The sequence below is a fragment of the Convolutriloba macropyga genome, chromosome 9, assembly GCF_964194025.1.
Source record: "Convolutriloba macropyga chromosome 9, txConMacr16.3, whole genome shotgun sequence".
Lineage (NCBI taxonomy): Eukaryota > Metazoa > Xenacoelomorpha > Acoela > Convolutidae > Convolutriloba > Convolutriloba macropyga.
In genome coordinates this window covers 58,836,611-58,851,681 of record NC_134476.1, presented here as the reverse complement: position 1 = coordinate 58,851,681, position 15,071 = coordinate 58,836,611, and the positions used below count along the sequence as shown (strand labels likewise).

The following is a 15,071-nucleotide window of genomic DNA, read 5'->3' as shown; positions in this document are numbered from 1 at the left end:
AAGCGCTGCAGGACTTTGAAGAGCACGATCCTAATATATATTGTTTTCCGAGTCTCATCAAAAATTGGGCTCAAGGCAAAAATTGATATTGTGATCATCAAATGCTTCTTGGCTTGTTAAGTTACTACAGTCATGTTATAATTTTGGTAAAGTCAAAAATTGTAATTTCGTGTAACAATTGACTTTCAAATTATCAGATGCTCCTTGGCTTGTGTTAAGTAAATACGTTCATTCAACGATTTTTCTATTGACGTTGCTATGTACATTTCACTCAAGTTTCGGTTTCAAATAGTTGGTTCTTACCTCATTTAAAAGCATGTTACTGTGACCGACTAAGATAAATTTTCTGTGTATGGTAACAATTTACACTCAGCTCGTATTCCTATGAATAATAGCCAGCGTCAACCTGGCAAAGGCTACTTTTCAAGCGGTTTGCTTTTCTCGACTCGAAGAGGAAAATATAGTGAACTATTTGTTGAAGACGAAGAGAGAAAGAGAAATAAAAATTACAATACACGGTCAGGTGTAAAAAATTTTGTTCAAAAGGAATACCTTAAATTTAATTGATAGCGTTTTCTTTATGGGAGATTTGCTAATATTGAAGCGGTGCAGAACTTTGAAGAGCACGAACCTAATATATATTGTTTTCCGAGTCTCATCAAAAATTAGGCTCAAGGCAAAAATTGATTTTGTGATCATCAAATGCTTCTTGGCTTGTTAAGTTAATACAGTCATGTGATAATTTTGGTAAAGTCAGAAATTGTAATTTCGTGTAACAATTGACTTTGAGATTATCAGATGCCTTTTGGCTTGTGTTATGTAAATGCGTTCATTCAATGATTTTGCTATTTTTTGTACATTTCACTCAAATTTCGGTTTCAAATAGTTGGTTCTTACCTCATTTAAAAGCATGTTACTGTGACCGACTAAGATAAATTTTCTGTGTATGGTAGCAATTTACACTCAGCTCGTGTTCCTAAGATTACTAGCCGGCGTCAGCCTAGCAAAGACTAATTTTCAATTTGTTTGCTTTTCGCCATAGAAACAGAAAAGTTTAATACACGGTTAGATCAGAATTTTTTCAATGGAGAATACCTTGAATTTAAATTAGTGCTTTTTCATTGTAGGTGATTTGCTAGTATTGACGCGGTGCAGACCTCTAAGGCGCATGATCTCATAATTTAACGTTTTGCGAGTCTCATCAAAAATTGTAATTTCGTTTAACAATTGACTTTCAAATTATCAGATGCTCCTTGGCTTGTGTTAAGTAAATACGTTCATTCAATGATTTTTCTATTGACATTGCTATGTACATTTCACTCAATTCGTTCTTACTTCATTTAAAAGCATGTTACTGTCACCGACTAAGATAAATTTTCTGTGTATGGTGACAATTTACACTCAGCTGGTATTCCTATGAATAATAGCCAGCGTCAACCTGGCAAAGGCTACTTTTCGAGCGGTTTGCTTTTCCTTCGACTCGAAGAGGAAAATATAGTGAACTATTTTTTCAAGACGAAGAGAGAGAAATAAAAATTACAATACACGGTCAGGTGTAAAAAATTTTGTTCAAAAGGAATACCTTGAATTTAATTGATAGCGTTTTCATTATTGGAGATTTGCTAATATTGAAGCGGTGCAGAACTTTGAATAGCACGATCCGAAGATCCATTGTTTTCCGAGTCTCATCAAAAATTGTGCTCTAGGCAAAAATTGATTTTGTGATCATCAAATGCTTCTTGGCTTGTTTAGTTAATACGGTCATGTTATAATTTTGGTAAAGTCAAAAATTGTAATTTCGTGTAACAATTGACTTTGAGATTATCAGATGCTTCTTGGCTTGTGTTATGTTAATGCGTTCATTCAATGATTTTGCTATTTTTTGTACATTTCACTCAAATTTCAGTTTCAAATAGTTGGTTCTTACCTCATTTAAAAGCATGTTACTGTGACCGACTAAGATAAACTTTCTGTGTATGGTAGAAATTTACACTCAGCTCGTGTTCTTAAGAGTACTAGCCGGCGTCAGCCTAGCAAAGGCTAATTTTCAAGTGGTTTGCTTTTCTCCATAGAAACAGAAAAGTTTAATACACGGTTGGTTAGATCAGAATTTTTTTCAATGGAGAATACCTTGAATTTAAATTAGTGCTTTTTCATTGTAGGTGATTTGCTAATATTGAAGCGCTGCAGGACTTTGAAGAGCACGATCCTAATATATATTGTTTTCCGAGTCTCATCAAAAATTGGGCTCAAGGCAAAAATTGATATTGTGATCATCAAATGCTTCTTGGCTTGTTAAGTTACTACAGTCATGTTATAATTTTGGTAAAGTCAAAAATTGTAATTTTGTGTAACAATTGACTTCAAATTATCAGATGCTCCTTGGCTTGTGTTAAGTAAATACGTTCAGTCAATGGTTTTTCTATTGACATTGCTATGTACATTTCACTCAATTGGTTCTTACCTCATTTAAAAGCATGTTACTGTGACCGACTAAGATAAATTTTCTTTGTATGGTGACAATTTGCACTCAGCTCGTATTCTTATGAATAATAGCCAGCGTCAACCTGGCAAAGGCTACTTTTCGAGCGGTTTGCTTTTCTCGACTCGAAGAGGAAAATAAAGTGAACTATTTTTTGAGGACGAAGAGAGAGAGAGAGAGAGAAATAAATTTTACAATACACGGTCAGGTGTAAAAGATTTTGTTCAAAAGCAATACCTTGAATTTAATTGATAGCGTTTTCATTATGGGAGATTTGCTAATATTGAAGCGGTGCAGAACTTTGAAGAGCACGATCCGCGGATCCATTGTTTTCCGAGTCTCATCAAAAATTGTGCTCAAGGCAAAAATTGATTTTGTGATCATCAAATGCTTCTTGGCTTGTTTAGTTAATACGGTCATGTTATAATTTTGGTAAAGTCAAAAATTGTAATTTCGTGTAACAATAGACTTTGAGATTATCAGATGCTTCTTGGCTTGTGTTAAGTAAATACGTTCATTCAATGATTTTGCTACTTTTTGTACATTTCACTCAAATTTCGGTTTCAAGTAGTTGGTTCTTACCTCATTTAAAAGCATGTTACTGTGACCGACTAAGATAAATTTTCTGTGTATGGTAGCAATTTACACTCAGCTTGTGTTCTTAAGATTACTAGCCGGCGTCAGCCTAGCAAAGGCTAATTTTCAAGTGGTTTGCTTTTCTCCATAGAAACAGAAAAGTTTAATACACGGTTAGATCAGAATTTTTTTCAATGGAGAATACCTTGAATTTAACTTAGTGCTTTTTCATTGTAGGTGATTTGCTAGTATTGACGCGGTGCAGACCTCTGAGGTGCAAGGTCTCATAATTTAACGTTTTGCGAGTCTCATCAAAAATTGTAATTTCGTGTAACAATTGACTTTCAAATTATCAGATGCTCCTTAGCTTGTGTTAAGTAAATACGTTCATTCAATTATGTTTCTATTGACATTGCTATGTACATTTCACTCAATTCGTTCTTACCTCTTTAAAAGCATGTTACTGTTACCGACTAAGAAAAATTTTCTGTGTATGGTAACAATTTACGCTCAGCTCGTATTCCTATGAATAATAGCCAGCGTCAACCTGGCAAAGGCTACTTTTCAAGCGGTTTGCTTTTCTCGACTCGAAGAGGAAAATATAGTCAACTATTTTTTGAAGACGAAAAGAGAGAGAGAAAGAGAAATAAAAATTACAATACACGGTCAGGTGTAAAAAATATTGTTCAAAAGGAATACCTTGAATTTAATTGATAGCGTTATTTTATGGGAGATTTGCTAATATTGAAGCGGTGCAGGACTTTGAAGAGCACAATCCTAATATATATTGTTTTCCGAGTCTCATCAAAAATTGTGCTCTAAGGCAAAAATTGATTTTGTGATCATCAAGTGCTTCTTGGCTTGTTTAGTTAATACGGTCATGTTATAATTTTGGTAAAGTCAAAAGTTGTAATTTCGTGTAACAATTGACTTTCAAATTATCAGATGCTCCTTGGCTTGTGTTAAGTAAATACGTTCAGTCAATGATTTTTCTATTGACATTGCTATGTACATTTCACTCAATTGGTTCTTACCTCATTTAAAAGCATGTTACTGTGACCGACTAAGATAAATTTTCTGTGTATGGTGACAATTTACACTCAGCTCGTATTCTTATAAATACTAGCCAGCGTCAACCTGGCAAAGGCTACTTTTCGAGCGGTTTGCTTTTCTCGACTCGGAGAGGAAAATATAGTGAACTATTTTTTGAAGACGAAGAGAGAGAGAGAGAGAGAGAGAGAGAGAGAGAGAGAGAGAGAGAGAGAATAACAATTACAATACACGGTCAGGTGTAAAAAATTTTGTTCAAAAGGAATACCTTGAATTTAATTGATAGCGTTTTCATTATGAGAGATTTGCTAATATTGAAGCGGTGCAGAACTTTGAAGAGCACGATCCGAAGATCTATTGTTTTCCGAGTCTCATCAAAAGTTGTGCTTCAAGGGAAAAATTTATTTTGTGATCTTCAAATGCTTCTTGGCTTGTTTAGTTAATACAGTCATGTTATAATTTTGATAAAGTCAAAAATTGTAATTTCGTGTAACAATTGACTTTGAGATTATCAGATGCTTCTTGGCTTGTGTTAAGTAAATACGTTCATTCAATGATTTTGCTACTTTTTATACATTTCACTCAAATTTCGGTTTCAAATAGTTGGTTCTTACCTCATTTAAAAGCATGTTACTGTGACCGACTAAGATAAATTTTCTGTATATGGCAGCAATTTACACTCAGCTCGTGTTCCTAAGATTAATAGCCGGCGTCAGCCTAGCAAAAGATTTATTTACAAGTGGTTTGCTTTTCTTCATAGAAACAGGAAAGTACAATACACCTTTAGATCAGAATTTTGTTCAATGGGGAATACCTTGCATTGATATTATTGCTTTTTCATTGTAGGGGATCTGCTAGTATTCACGCGGTCAGATCTGTGAGGCGCATGGTCCCATTATCTTCCGTTTTGCGAGTCTTATCAAAAATTGTTATTTCGTGTGACAATTGATTTTGAGGTTGTCAGATGCTTCTCGACTTAGTGCTCAGTAAATACTGCGTTCATTTAAAAATTTTGCCAATTTTTTGTACATTTCCACTCAATTTTTCAAAAGATTGCAGATTGTTGGTCCTAACTCTTTTTAAAAGCTTGTATCTTTTGGACAAACTTCGGTTTCAAATAGTTGGTTCTTAACTCGTTAAGCATGTCACTGTGACCGACTAAGATAAATATTCTGTGTATGGTAACACTCAGCTCGTATTCCTATGAATAATAGCCAGTGTCAACCTCGCAAAGGCTACTTTTCAAGCGGTTTGCTTTTTTGACTCGAAGAGAAAATATAGTGAACTATTTTTTGAAGACGAAAAGACAGAGAATTAAAAAATTACAATATGCGGTCAGGTGTAAAAAAAATTGTTCAAAAAGGAACACCTTGATTTTAAGTGATGACGTTTTCATTATGAGCGATTTGCTGATATTGAAGCGGTGCAGAACTTTGAAGAGCACGATCCGAAGATCTATTGTTTTCCGAGTCTCATCAACAATTGTGCTTCAAGGCGACAATTGATTTCGTGATCATCAAGTGCTTCTTGGCTTGTTTAGTTAATACGTTCATGTTATAATTTTGGTAAAGTTTTGTAGCTTTGCGCTTAATTTTATGGTTTCAATTGATTCAAAATTTTTAATCTTATAATGGACTGTATCAGTTCCACGACAGAATGTTTTTTTAGTGTTAACAGCTTTTTGTCAGCTCGTCTTCCTGTGATTAATAACCGCCGTCAGCCTGTCAAAAGCTATTATTCAGACTGTCTCCGTTTTAGACTCAAGAAGTTGTGGTATTTTTTTCGGTTTAGTGTACATTACTTGGTTAGGTATCAGAAATTGTATTCAGTAGGGAATACCTTTTGCCTTATCAGCGAGTTGCGTGTTTTGATGCTGTACAGGAGTTTGAAGCGCATGATCTCATTATCTGCCGTTTTTTGAGTCAACTTGTAATGCTGAGCAATTGAGTTTGCGGTCATCAGAGGCTTCTCGGTTTATATGCTTAGTAAATGCATCATTTATAACTTCGCTGTTTTTTCCATTTTTTTTTGGTTTATGTGTGTTTGCAAATTGTGGAGCATGTAACTCCACAATTTAGAGCATGTAACTGTGAACGACATTTTTAAGAGCATGTAACTCACTCTTTTAAGAGCATATAACTGTGAACGACATTTTTCTGCGAGTGGTAACAATCTATACTCAGCTCGTCTTTCTTAAGATTAACAACCGCTGTCAGCCTCTCAAGGCTATTATTCAATTGGTTTCCCTTTCACGACTCAGAGAAGTTATGGTGAACTTTTTAAACTTTTGTTCAGTAGGGAATTTTTGTGTTTTTCGGGTAAAAAGCGTGTCGTTTTTAAGCTAGTGAAAAGAAGCATAAACTTACAGGTTGGTGAAGAAATAGAAAGGGACGAAAATAAAGTAGGCAATAAACCTATGACTTTATTCTAAGAACATGCTTTATATATGCATATAATTGTATGTGCATGTTTCAGTTGGGTGAGGACGCAAATGTGCACGTTCATCTTTGTTTTGTAAATGAAATCTTTTGAAAGATTTAATATGATAACTCTAGACTATTAATCATTTCCTAGCATTTTCTTTATTAGAAAAAAATGGAGAGTTATCATTTTAAAGCTTTTAAAAGATTTTGTTTACAAAAAAAGCAGATATATCCTGGAGATATATTTTGAACAATGACTATAAATTTGAAATGATGGAATTTTTATTTATTGTTTTTCTGACCGATGCTCGACTGAATTTTGTTAAGCTGATCTGCAGCCTAGTTCACTTAGAGAGTTATATTGCACAATGGAACTGTCTTGTTTCAGATTCTGGGTTATTTCTTTAACTTGCTATTCTTCGGCACAGCTTTCACCATAATGCTAGTCTACATCTGGTCGAGGAGAAATCCCTATGTCCGAATGAGTTTCTTTGGAATTCTCAACTTCCAAGCTCCTTACTTGCCCTGGGTGCTGCTTGGCTTCTCTCTCCTCATGGGAAACTCAATACAAGTCGACCTCATAGGTTAGAAATTAGCAAGCAGTCAGAGTGCGTTTTATGCTGTTGGTTTCTCCATTAAAGAGATTGAAACCCCGTAAATTCTATTCTGCTTGTTGAATTTCTGCATCTTTTCCGTTTGTCCCCCCCCCCCCACCACAAACGGAAAACATTCCTCGGAAAACAAGAGTGAAAATGTGTTTTCGATGCAATTAGTTAAAAACCTGAAATTTTTCTTTTTTCCCAGTCTTTTCTAAATATCCCAGCTATTTTCTGGCAATCTGTCTGCCTGCTATATTCCTTTCAATGGTTTTACAGGCATTGCAGTTGGACATGTTTACTTCTTCCTAGAAGACGTGTTCCCGTATCAACCGGGTGGATTCAGACTATTGAAAACACCCCGCATTTTGTGAGTAATCGATTTTTTTGCTAGTTTAAATAAGATTTAGAAATCAATCCTTGAGGCTTATCAGCTAGTCTACAAATGTGGTTCACCCCGCATGAAAATTGGTTTCTCATATCCGATGTATTTATTTAGCGTTTTGTTATGAAATCGCATGTGATATTAATATTACAGATAGTAATAGTTCTTGCTTGCTTCTGAAAACAGTTGTTGAGAAATTCATCTGTCCCGTTTTAGCAATCTTTTGTTCGACCCCATTCCAGAGCACGACAACTATGACCCAGCGCCAGAGGACAGGCCGGGTGGATACAACTGGGGCGAGACTTGACACAATTAGCTATTCGAACCCCGTCATCACCCTATGTGGATATTATTTGATTGGAACCCATCTCGTGCAGTACATAACCAGCTGTACTCACTCGATAGAAGCTGAACAGTGCTAGGGATATAATTTTAACAACCTTTATAGGCACTCAAATATGCTTGAGGAGCTAAAGGTGATATAAGAAGACAAAGATCGGATTGGCCGACTTACTGTATTTGCAATTTAATTTCAAAAAATGTTAATTAGATATAAAAGTTCTGTTCGGCCGAGGAATCTATCGCTCTACGTGCCTTCTCAGTTAAACTATGTACTTTACCAGAAACGTATCGTATTAATAATTAGTTTGGGAGTTAAAATATTAGTTGAACTACGTTGTTTTACTAGGTGTCATTCTGGTTGAACTAGGTGTCATTCTGGTTTTAAAGCTGGGAAAAGATTGTCGAGCAAAGAATTTCGGTTGTAATGTTTTGTATGACTCGAAGAATAGCGCTTTTCATTTTTTCACTCGACGATTGACTTTTTTTAGTGATTTTCCATACTCTTGGTAGTTGGAATGGACATTTGGACGATTGATGAAAATTGCAGGCGCACGTACGAAACCGAATGAGAATAACGTTATAGCCGCACAGCGATAGCTGGGGCTATTATTGGCCTTCTCTTGTTTTTTTACGACTCAAGAGGAGTATTGAGATTCTACAGGTTTTTACGACTCGAAGAGGAGTATTGAGATTCTACAGGTTTTTTTTTAGCAGAAAGCAAGTTTGTTCATGACTTGAATTTTGACTTCTTTCTGTTCGAGCATTTGCCTCCGTTTTTGACTGTTGACTTCTGTTTTCGAATATTGGACTTTAACAGTAGCTTCGTTTGTAATGTATAGTAATTAGGAACTGGTGGTAATGTTCAAGGTGAAGAGGTAATTTAGAGATTTTTTATAGCTGCAAAGCTGTAAGCTGAGCGTAGCTATATTGCGGTGCTCTTGGTTTTTTTTGTTTCGTCGTCTGACGCTCTTTTTTCGTTTTACATTTGTTCACACAGCAAAGCTGAAAAAGTCAAATTTTCTGAATGACTTCTTCCTCTCACTAACGGCATTTGCGCGAGTGACGTCATTTCTCACTCGCTTTAGCGAAAGTTTTTAGGTTATTTGCGTGATTAGATTATGATCATACGTGACTTACCTCACTCAATAAAATGACTTTTGCACTTTAAAACTTAAGTTTAATTTGAGTTTGTTTAAGGTCAAAGGAACTCATATGTGTAATAACGGTTCCTAACGTGAGGCTTCTGTGGAATGATTTTTAACAACCTTTATTGATTTATCGCTGAATGTTTTTTAGCCCAATTTTTTAAACGGCGTCGATTTTTTTCAATTTAGATCTGTATCTGTTTCTATCTCTATTATATGGCACGCAGGTCTATTCTTTCGCAGCTATTCCGGCAATCTCCCGGCTATGTTTGTTCAGATATAATTTATCTCTAATTATCTAAACTACACCGCACACCTATCTGCCCCTCAACATCTACCTACCCCCACCGCCCCCGCACCCCCCAACTTACTTCCCACCTACACCCCTACCCCCTCCCTTCACCTAGCTACCCCCAACTACCCCAGCACTTCCCACCTCCGCAACCTATCTACCCACCCATCCACCTACCTACCCCCCCCCCCCCACCACCACCTACGTACCCCCACCACCTACCTACCTACCCCCCCCCCCTCCACCGCCCCCGCACCCCCCCCCCACTACCCCTACCCGCTCCTTTCACCTAGCTAACCCCACCTACCCCTCCTCCCACTACCCCAGCACTACCCACCTCCCCAACCTATCTACCCACCCACCTACCTACCCCTCTCCACCGCCGCAACTTACCCCCCCCCCCCCCCAACTACACCTACCCCCCAAACTAACCCCCTCCCTCTATCTGACTACCCTGCCCCACCTATCCCCCCCGTCCAACTACCCCAGCGCTACCCACCTCCCCAACCTATCTACCCACCCACCGCACCTAGCTTCCCCTTGCACCTAAAAAATTGTCGGCATTTTTGAAACACTTTAATGTGATTTGTTGGGCTGCTTTTGTTTTTTCTCTTGTCTATTTTGATGTTTTGATTTCAGAAAGGTTAGATGAGAGATTATAGTGAACGACGATTCGAGTCGTTTCCGGTATTCTACCGGTTATGTTTTTTTTTACCGGAAGTACTATTCGTTCAGACGTCGTTTTGACCTAAAATCGAAACAGAGTAAAATTGCCTTTTGAACTGATTTTTTCTGAGTGAGAGAAGTTTTTTGATCATGCTCTTCGATCAGTGAATGACTTCTTTTCGACTTTGAAAAGTCTTTTTCGTCTTTTTCGACAGAATCATTTATTCTTGGCTTTTTTTAAAATTGATTTCTTCTTTTTTGGATCTTAGTGTTTTTTTTCAAAAATTAGTGCATTTGATCAATTGATCTTTGATATTTCATGCATTGATTTCCTCTTTATAACGTGAGGTATTTTTGTTTTACATGCGATTTTAGAATTGTACACACGATTTTGGCAGTTTTTTGTCCAATTTTTCTCAATTTTGTTTTTTTTATTTAGCTACTAAAAAAGGTATTTTCGTGAACTGTCAGGGATCTCATTTTCCCCCTAAATTTTGAACGATTTTACGTCGTTCAGCATTTAAAATCTGCAGACAATTTTTTCATTTTGGAAAAGTTTTTTGACAATTTTTTTGCCAAATGTTTTCTGATTTTCGTTCTTTGAACCCTGTTTCTACTTTTTTATCTATACAGGAGGATAATGAGTTTTTTTAATGAGTTTTGAAGTTTTTTGACAATTTTTTTTGCAAAATGAAATCTTGCATATATAATTTTTTGCGTATAATCTTTTCTAGCCTTTTTTTCGTCTAAGTGCCCCCATTTTGTTGCTTGTAATTTGGTTTTTTCGCAGAAATAATTTTTATTCAATGCTATATTCAAATTTCAACCGCGGAAATTGATACCACAGTGTTTTGCAAAGCATGAAAATGCGTCTCAAATTCAAAATTGGCCCATATTTCTTGATTTCTAGTTAATTTTTGGCTTTTTTCTATTAGTTTCTTCGTTTTTGGATCTTTCCGCCGTCTTTTTTTCAAAAGTTAATAACATGGCAACTTCGGTTTGATTATTCATATACTCAACCCCTGTTTTTACTTCGATATACTTTTGTTTTTTGAAATTGTTTTATAAAATACATATGCTAATCCGATTTTGTTGTTTTTTTTTCAATTTTTGACAGTCTGTTGTATGTATTTCGGTTTTAATTACTAGAGTCTTTTTGTGCAACATGAGTACTTTAATTTCGTTTCAATAAAAATTCAATTTTTTTGGGGTTAAGTTTTTGAAAAACTTTTTTTTTCAAAAATGCAGTCTTAAAAAATTTGACCTTTTTTCTGCAAAATGTTGCAATGTTTCTTATGACTGAATTCTTATGACTGAATTTGCTTTCTTTTTTCGTTTTGTTCAGCAAGATAGATCTTAGTCTCGGATGGCTCGTTGCCTTTTCTATGCCTCGAATGCTGAACAATGGAATGTATTCGTTTTTCTTGATTTTTTCAATTTGATTTTTAGCTTTCAAAAATCAAGAATTAGTGTTTTTGTTACGGCGTTCCTTACATTGTGTCCTTATTCGTCACATTCTAGTTTGTATCAGTCTAGCTTTGTCCTGGAACCTACATTTAATTAACGTTTCATTGATTTTTCCAGTTGTTAAAAAAATGAATTATTTCAGCTTATTCTTAGATTTTCTTCATTTCTTTGGCTTGCAATTGATTTTGTTTAACCTAAGGCAGTACTGAGTCTTCTAGAACGCCTTTTTCAAAATTTCTACGTATACTGTTTATTAATTTAAATGATTTTTTTGCCTTTGAATATTATCCTATTGCTTATGTCTTTTTTATGATTTATTTAATTTTGATATAGTATGAAATCTAGCATATGTACAACAAGGAAGAAGTCTGTGTTGTTTTTTCTTAATTGCAGTGATTAGAAATCTAACTGCAATGGTTTTCTGGTTCTTAAATTTGAGCATTCTTTTTTGAAAAATTCAACTTAGTTTCAAAGATAATTATCTGCCGTTTGCTTTCGCAATGTTTTTGAGATTAGAATCATGAATTATTTGAGGGCAATTTTCAATGAAATTATTATTTTCTGAATTTTGTTTCTCTTGGTGACAGTGGTTTAAATTTTACCATTTTTTTGATCAGACCCCGGGAGGTAGTGAGTTAATGGGTTAACACAATAGCTAACGGTTTCCGCTGCAATTACGGTTTTGTGAAATTTTGACAGTAGTTTATAAAACAAGGAAACCAGCCACCAGTAAAATTTGACCCTTTCTCCTAACGCTAATCGCGCATGTCGAATCGGGTCAAATTTTACTGCTTGTTGGTTTCCTTGTTTTATCCACTACTACATATTCACTCTAAGTCTAACATTAAATTATGAAATGGCTTAATTCTAGAAAATAATAAGCTCGCTTACAAATTCAACCTTTTTTTCGTTTTTTCACACTTTTGTTTAATCTTTCAGCATATTCCTCGAATCTATCTTTGGTATGTGTATATCTATATCTATGTAAATAAATACATAATCTACACTTAAAATTTTTAAATCTAAATCCGCTGATGTGTTGATTTTCATTACACATAATACAAGTTTTATATATAGACTAGGATCATTATAATGTATATTCATATGATTAATATAATTTCTATTCTTAAAGTAACCCTTACAGATATAACATTCAAATAAACTATCTAAACATTCATCACAACATTTTCTCCATGATTTATCTTTACAACCACCACATTTTACTGATGTAGACATATTTAATTTGAGAAATGATTTTGTCTATAAAAATAAAAATGTCTAAAGTAGAAAGCGTAAACTTCTGTTAAATTTGTGATTTGGCCTTTGAAACAATGAAACAATTTATCGAACACAATTTAAGTGATGAACACTTAAACACAGAGAAAGGAGTATGAGGATGAAGTGGAAGATGAAACTAGGGAAAGGGTCTATGATCCACGAAGTGGTTTCACCAATGCGGAAGAAGATGATTACATCCTCAAACCTAAAACTATTGCTAAAGATAACACTAAAGATATTATTAAATCTAAACCCGGTACTAAAGCTAAAACTAAAACAGAAGATACTATCTACACCAGAAATAAGTATGAGTGTAAAGAATGTCATGAAGAATTTAGGAATAAAATAGCTCTTACTAATTCATTTAGTCATAATCGCAATTATCTAGAAAACACAGAATACTTTGATATAAACTCTAGCCAGAACATGAAAGAATTTTATATTACTGATAAAGCTGGAAATTACATTGAAGATAGAGATGAAGCCATTAATAACTCATTAGAAGAAATTAAAAACTGTTACCAATCGGCGAAGCCGTTTAAATATAAGAGTTTTAAATATAAGATCACAGCTGAGTGTGAGTACAAGAAGAGAACCAAAGAAGAAGTGAAAACTGCTAAAATAGTTTTCAACACTTACTATACTATTAATAACGCAAGATATGAAAATGGAGACTTCACTCAATCGGCAAAGCCGTTTCACGGATGGTTAAACTTTGAAAAGGAAATATATGAGGGTTATGGCCATGACTTTGAGTTTATCGGATTAAGTATTCAGATAAATATTGAACCAACTAAAGCATCTATTGGTAGTTATATAGATTTACCCCCGATCTCAAAAACTCTAAATCAATATTGAATATACGCAATTCCAAATATAACTGCTTGCAACTGGCTATAACTGCTTGGCTACATCCTGCTATGGATCCACGATGTGGCTTTGCCAATCACGCAACACGCGAGAGTAAATATGTAAATAATCTAATTGAAGCGCGACAACAACATGAAGATGACTTCGGATATATATTAAGAATACAAAAATAGTACAATAGTAATATTTGGATATACACACCTTGTGGTGGGGCTAAAGTAGAATTGTTAAACCAGTGGATGATTTTGATAAAGATAGAAAAGATGTCAGAATATTGGTTTGGGGAGAAGGTACTACAGAACACTGTGCTCTAATTAAAAACATAGAAACCTTGTTAGAACGACCAAATAAAAATAACATTAAATATTATTATTGTGATAGATGAACATATTGGTTTGATTCACAAATTAAATACGACAAACATGAATCTAGCCACACTTTCAAACCCGAGGTTGTTTGTCCTAAGAAAAAGAAAATTACTTTTATAAATGAACATAAGCGTCAGAATATAAAAAATGTTATAACTGCTTATATAGAATGTTTCAATGTTGAAGTCGCAACTAATGACTGTAAATATTTAATAGCTGAACACACACCAATAAGTACCCATCAATAAGTACCCACCAATAAGTACCCACAAATAACACACACCCATCATATCTGGCAGGGTAATTTCAAATACTACTTCGGTCTTGATTGTATCAAAAGATTTGCTAGTGATCTATTAGAAATAGAAACTGAGAATAACTTCAAGCACAACAAACAATTGATTTTCAATGAAGAAGATAAATTATATCATGAAACTAATAACACTTGTCATATGTGCAGTAAAACATGTATTAATAAAGTAAGAGATCATTGTCTTGAAATGGTAAATATAGAGGACCAGCATGTAAAATATGTAATCTGAGGTATAAACAACAAAACTTCATTCCTGTAATTTTCCACAATGGCTCTGGCTATGACTTCAACCTACTATACAGTAAACTCTTCAATCAGAATAATGATAAAAGAAAAGTAGATAACATACCACTAGCCGCTGGTAAGTCTAAGATGTTTAGCATTGGTTGTCTAAAATTCTTGATAGTTATAACTTCTTAGCTATGCCTCTAGATCAAATGGCAAAGATTTACGGGTGTAAAACTAAACATTATATCCATATGAATACTTGGGTTTAGAGTCGTATGATATTCTTATAGGTAGTCTAAATATAGAAAACTTCAAATCCTCTCTATCTTACTAACACAAGAAGAAGTCGATAGCTTTAATAAAGACAACAGTCATAAAACTGGTAAAGATCTAACTATAGTATTTACAGAATGATGTGGAAATATTAGACTACTGCATGAATGAATATGTCAAATTAAGTACGAACGAATTTGGACTCAACGCACTACATTACGTTAGTCTCCCGGGTTATAGTTTTGATTGTTGATTTATGTCAAGCGGTGTTACATTAGATACATTACAAGATAAGCAAATGCTAGATGATTTCATTG

At 34.7% G+C, this 15,071-nt stretch overlaps 1 protein-coding gene across 2 annotated transcripts in view; it reads left to right on the top strand.

Annotated features, from left to right (window-relative positions):
* Nucleotides 1-8,186, top strand: part of LOC142345496 (derlin-2-like) — a 183,930-nt gene extending 175,744 nt beyond the window's left edge. Inside the window, exons 4-6 of one of the 2 annotated variants that reach the window (XM_075397566.1) lie at nucleotides 6,920-7,115; nucleotides 7,407-7,497; nucleotides 7,729-8,186. In XM_075397566.1, the coding sequence (XP_075253681.1) occupies nucleotides 6,920-7,115; nucleotides 7,407-7,497; nucleotides 7,729-7,819 (378 nt within the window). In that variant the 3' untranslated portion in view covers nucleotides 7,820-8,186. The remainder of the gene's footprint in view (nucleotides 1-6,919; nucleotides 7,116-7,406; nucleotides 7,498-7,728) is intronic. The other variant, XM_075397565.1, reaches the window with a different exon arrangement.
* The last annotated feature ends 6,885 nt before the right edge of the window (nucleotides 8,187-15,071 follow it).